This window comes from Bombyx mandarina, chromosome 23 (genome assembly GCF_030267445.1).
Source record: "Bombyx mandarina strain Sakado chromosome 23, ASM3026744v2".
Classification (NCBI taxonomy): domain Eukaryota; kingdom Metazoa; phylum Arthropoda; class Insecta; order Lepidoptera; family Bombycidae; genus Bombyx; species Bombyx mandarina.
In genome coordinates, this window is record NC_143229.1 from 12879134 (window position 1) to 12885075 (window position 5942).

The 5942-nt window shown below is 41.9% G+C and overlaps 2 protein-coding genes across 2 annotated transcripts; one reads left to right on the plus strand and one right to left on the minus strand.

Moving 5' to 3' along the window:
- Positions 1 to 2600: 2600 nt before the first annotated feature.
- On the plus strand, positions 2601 to 4662 carry LOC114252077 (uncharacterized). The gene is made up of 2 exons (XM_089737757.1): positions 2601 to 2865; positions 3935 to 4662. Exons 1-2 carry the CDS (start codon positions 2736 to 2738, stop codon positions 4639 to 4641), a joined length of 837 nt encoding a protein of 278 aa, XP_089593883.1. The 5' UTR covers positions 2601 to 2735; the 3' UTR covers positions 4642 to 4662.
- On the minus strand, positions 2871 to 3873 carry LOC149500203 (uncharacterized). The gene is made up of 2 exons (XM_089737633.1): positions 3564 to 3873; positions 2871 to 3384 (listed from the first exon to the last, which is right to left on the minus strand). The coding sequence occupies exons 1-2, from the start codon at positions 3777 to 3779 to the stop codon at positions 3055 to 3057; spliced, it is 546 nt and encodes a 181-aa protein (XP_089593759.1). The 5' UTR covers positions 3780 to 3873; the 3' UTR covers positions 2871 to 3054.
- Positions 4663 to 5942: the final 1280 nt, after the last annotated feature.

Genomic DNA, 5942 nt, shown 5'->3' on the forward strand with positions numbered 1-5942 from the left:
AAAATCATAAAATACCAAATCATAAAATAATGTTATTTTAAATACCTGACCAGATTATTCTCAGTTCCTTCTTTATTTCGCCGTAAAATCGTGTTTTATGTAATTAGCACCACAGTTGAAACAATAGGAGTTTTATTGTTGTAGCGGCATAAACAATTCTAATGTCTTATATTAAATTAGTTATACATACTCATTATATTTTATTTTTCGTTTTTAAATTTTCGGCGGTAAAAAAAGGTCCCGTGTCACAGACTATTTGCTTTTTCCCCTCTCGTGCGTTCCGGCTTACGCATCATAAAAATGTGCGTTCATAAACGCCACACCAGCCCCCTACGGAGAAGGAGAATCCGCAGAAAAAGAGAAAAATGATCATAGGTCAAAAGGTTTGGAGAAGTGGACTCTGCGACCTGACCGGGTGGTATATTGAGGTGTATGCGTAGGAGCAGCAGTTAGAGGTGCCGAAGGCACGAGTTTACATGATGGGACATCAGTAGCATCCGGTTGCACCGTTTGAGGCACAGAAACCCGCGGTGTTGGTCCCGGAACGAGATCTACTAAAGAATGTTCGTCGAAAGCTGACTTAATTCTGTCGACACTGACCGTCACCTGTTTCCCTTTTACTTCAATCGACCACGTTTTGCCGTCCTCGGCTCTAGATATAACTCTATGAGGACCAGAGTAAGGTGGTTGCATTGAACGTCTAACCGAATCCTCCCTGAGCATGACATGGGAAGCAGTGGAAAGATTTTTGAATATGAAAGGTGGTGGTTTAGTGTGTGAGGAACACGGAGTGGGACGCAATTCGGACATACGCTGTCTTAACTTTACGACAAAATCCGTCGGGTTCTCGAAGCCAGAAGGACCGAGAGGTACTAACAGTTCCCCTGGAAGCGTTAATGTTTCTCCGTAAAGCAATTCCGCTACTGTTACTTGTAGGTCTTCTTTAAAAGCAGAACGCATTCCTAACAAGACCAAAGGTAATGCATTCAACCACGGATCATCGTAACACATCAGAGAGGCATTTAATTGTCTATGCATGCGCTCCACGAGCCCATTAGTACAAGGTTGGTAACTAGTGCTGCGTATACGTTTCTTCTTTCTGGTCGTTCCCTCAATGCTGTGAATCTAGCTGACGCTCTTCCTCTAGCGCGCCTCTCTTCCTCTTCCACGCCACCTCTTCCTCTAGAATGATGAGTTTCTCCAGGCTGTGCAATGGGGATCGCATTATGTGCCCAAAGAAAGTCGGGATCTTTTCCTGGCACGTAGTCAACAGGCGCTTGGTGACCTTCAGCTCTTCGAGGATGGAGACATTGGTTCTCATAGCTGTCCAAGGAATGCGTAGCAGCTTTAGTATACGTTTAGTACCACATAAATTAGTAAGACATCTGAAAAGGTCCGACTCGAACTGTCGTCCTTGGTCGGTTGTGATGACAGCAGGAACTTCGAATCGAGCAATCCAGCCGGCTACAAAGGTGCTCACCACTTCTTCTGCTGTTATTCCGTGCATAGGCTAAACTTCTGGCCATCGAGTGTAGCGATTCACAGCAGTCAGGCAGTATTGGAAGCCAGAACAAGATGGGAGAGGGCCAATGATGTCAAAATGGACATGCTTGAGCCGAGACGTAGGGCTGTAGATGTGTCCAAGAGGAGATTTTATATGCCGCGTCACCTTACTTCGCTGGCAAGCAACGCAGGTTTGGCACCAATAATGGCAATCTTTGGCAATGCCAGGCCACACGAAACGGTCTGAGATCACTTGAATGGTTGATCTAGTACCAGGATGGCTAAGATTATGTAGCTGAGCAAAAACCTTCTTTCGCATAGGTTCCGATACAAATGGGCGTGGTCGCTCAGTGGACATGTCGCAGAACAAAACAGTGTTTGTACCAGGAACTAAGACGTTCTCTAGTTTTAGAGAAGAATTCCCATCGTTACGATATTTTTTCAATTCGTCGTCAAGTTTTTGGCAAGCGGAGAGAGCAGAATGGTCAGTTTCAAAACTAACAGCTTCGATGCGGGACATGGCGTCCGCCACCGTATTGTCCACCCCTTTTATATGGACAATGTCCGTGGTAAACTGCGAAATAAAAGACAGATTTAACTGTACCGGAGGAAGCCTTTCGCGACATTGCGAGAACGCATAAACTAATGGTTTATGGTGCGTATAAATCGTTACGTACTGTGGCGGCTAAGAAGTGTCGATAATGTTGCACATTCTCATATACTGCAAGAAGTTTTCGGTGGTATGCTGGCCACTGGCACTGTCGGGGATTCAGCTTTTTACTAAAGAAACCCAGGGGTTGCCAAGCATCACCGACTTTCTGCTGAAGGCAGGCACCAACGTGAGAACTGGGAGCATCAGTGAAAAGCCCTAGCTCAGCGTTAGGCGCAGGGTGTGCCAAACAGAGCTTCTGATAACTAGCTACTTTACAGGCATTAAAGCATTCCTCGAGCTCAGATGTCCAAGTGATCGGTGATAAGTGATCGGATCGGACCTTTAAGCCTTCGTCAAACAGAACGCGTAATTAGCGCGCGTCAGAGCGCTAACTAGCGCCGCCCTATGACGCCGAGATGTGTTGTACTACAATGGTTATATACTGTCAAACAGAGCGCCAGCGCTAGCAGTGCGCACGCAACGCTCTGTCGCGGCGTTAGGACGCTTTGACGTCAGGCTTTGTAATTGTTTACAAATTTTATTGTAGCGTCCGAGTGACTGTGTGTTAAAATACTGGATAATGTCTGAGAAATTAATAGAATTAGTTAGGAAATACCCATGCTTATACAATACGAAGGATATTTCTTATAAAAATGTAACAATTAAGATAAAATTGTGGGAACAAATCGGAAAAGAGATTAATGAAACTGGTAAGTAATGTGAAAAAAATTTGTTTATTGATTAAAATAAGACACAAATTTTTCACGAGTTTCGAATGCTGCAGTCGTTGATCTTCTATTTGTAGGACGATGAGTTATTAGAGCACGTATAGGTTCGCTTTTGTCTTCCAACTCTGGAGATGAAATTGCTGTTTCTTGTTTTGTTCGTAGGTAATTATGTTAACAACATGCAGCTTTAATAACATCAATTGCTGTGTCTACGTCACAATCAATAGGGCGTAAAAAAAGGCGCCATTTTTGTGCTAATATCCCAAACGCATTTTCAACCACCCGACGTGCCCTGCAAAGTCTTTTATTAAACTTTGTTTTTCTTTCGTCTTGTGTGGCTGAAGCTCTTGGGAAAGGACGCATCAAATACGTTTTTAAAGCAGAACCTTCATCGCCAATAAATACATGAGGAACGGGCTCCTCGGTGCCTGAAAGAGGTTTATCTGGTAGCAGAGATTTTCCATGGATAATAATAAAACATGGTCTGAGGTTGTTCACAGACTAACTGTATTTTATTCTTGTAATAGACAATTATGATGAGGTGTGCCAAATAGTTGCTAATAGATGTCGCTACTAGTATGTTAAAGAAAATTATTTTGATAGTAACTTTAACAATATTGGCGATAAAACATTGAGTTCTTGAATATGCTACTATCACTATGACTCCCGTAACTACCTACCTCGATGACGGTGAATTTATAACATGGATCAACTATAGCAAGAAGAACTACAGAAAAAAACTTCTTGTAGCAAAAATATTCTGATCCACTATTTTTGGGACACTTATTTATAGCGATATGTTTTCCATCGATACTACCGACACAATTCGGGAAGTTCCAGGTTTCCCTATAACCTTTCTCTGATTGTATCCATGTCTCTTCAGTAGGCGATGGCATATATTCTGGTTGTAATGTATTCCAGATTTCTTTACAGACTTCTTTCACAATACCACCAACAGTTGGACGACCTACTCGGAAGGAGAAGGCTATGGTTTGGTGTGAATCACCCGTAGCTAAGTACCTGAAACAAATACAGTTTGTTTATTTTACAGGTGAATCCGCCAGAAAAAAATGGAAGAGCTTGAGAGACAACTACATGAGATACAAAAAAGAAGTTGCAGGTACTACAGGACAAGCTGCAAAAAAATTTCAAAAATGGCCTTGGGCTTCCCAGTTACATTTCCTTGATTCAACTCTGACAGATCGAGCACGATCTTCAAACGTTCGAGAACCTACACCGGAACCATCGTCAGATATAGAAACTCCATCGCCAGAGATACAATTACCAGAGACGCCTCAATCAGAGACATCTCCACCACAGACACGCTCGCCAGAGATACCTCCGCCAGGGACGCCTCATGCAAACTCTATAAATTGTTCACGAACTAAAAAAAATAATAAAACTGACAGTGAGATGGATAAAGTTATAATTTTTTTACAAAATAGAAAAAAACAAGAGTATGATGCCATAGACCACCTATTCCAAAGTTATGCCCAAACATTTAAAAGTTTCTCCAAACACAAGCAGATAAAAGCCAAGGTAGAACTAGCCAAGTTATTTGCAAGCATAGAAGCAGAAGAACTGCAAGAACGTTCAGACGTTCAGACATTGAGCAATTCACCACATTGTTCTATTATAAGTACTGAAGACTCCGTCGCTTATGAAGTGCCTATTCTACATGTGACTAATTTTGGAGCATCGACATCTTCAATTGATTTTCAAAATGATAACGCAATAAACATGTATTTAAAAAAATAAATATTTCTTACCTTAGACAGATTACAAGTCTTTCTCTTGTAGAAATAGGCGTCCTCTAGTTTGTGGTGCATTTGCTTATTTTAGGGATGAGCAGGTCATGTAGTTCTTCGAATAAAACTTGAGACATACGAAAGTATGTAAAAAAACGATCTTCATGTGATGCAAGCTCGCGACACAACCGATGATATTCTCCTAAATAATTTCTCTTCTTATTAATGTCGTGCACCCATACTCTTTTTTTCTGTGATCGTGATAGAGCATATAAAAGTAACAATTCTTCCACATCTGAATCACTCGACATCTTAATACTTTTAAATTTTCACACTGCTATCGAAAGGCGCTATGATTTGGCGAATGCGTTGCGTCAAGGAGCGTCGGACAAGTTAATTTGTGTGACATGAAAGAACGCGACGCTATAACGCGGCGCTAAGTACGCGTTCAGTTTGACGAAGGTTTTACCTCGGGCGGCCACGATCGCGTTGACTAGCGGTGCTTGTAACTTGGCCGCATTGCGCAGAAATCGGCGATAATAATTAACCATCCCAAAGAAACGACGGAGTCCTTGTACGGCCTGTGGTGAAGGAAAATGTTTTAGAACTTGAATGCACTCTGATTGTGGTTGTGTTCCGTCAGCGGATATTCTGTTTCTGAGAAAAGTAACCTCAGGAGCATCAAACACACATTTTGCGGGGTTGATAACGATTCCGTAATCGTCAAATCGCTTGAAAAGAGTACGAAGGTGTGCAGCATCACGGGAACACACTAATATGTCGTCAACGTACGCAAAGCAAAAGTCGAAACCTTGGACAACTTCGTCTATAAATCTTTGAAACGTTTGGCCCGCGTTGCGCAGACCAAAAGTCATGTAATTAAATTCTTATAGTCCGAAGGGTGTTATGATGGTGGTTTTACAGATATCAGGCGCAACAGGAATTTGCTGATATACCTTAACGAGGTCGATTGTACTAAATATACTACACTCAGATATGTTATGGCCGATGTCACCGATATGGCGAGCTGGGTACCTCTTGTGAGTACTGGTGGTAGGACCTCTTGTGAGTCCGCGCGGTTCTCCTTACCTCTACCCTCCATACTTCGTATTTTATTATTTATAAACTGTAATTATTTAAAACGGCGAATTATAAAAATCTTATTACTTGACGCTGGCTAATGCATAAACCGTGCCGGAGCTAAACTGATTAGATGTATTACGTATGGGTTGAGGCGTTATGGGTTTAGATCCCCTTGCCTATCCTAATAAGGAAAAATTGTACCACAAAAAAATATCTATGGTTTGATAA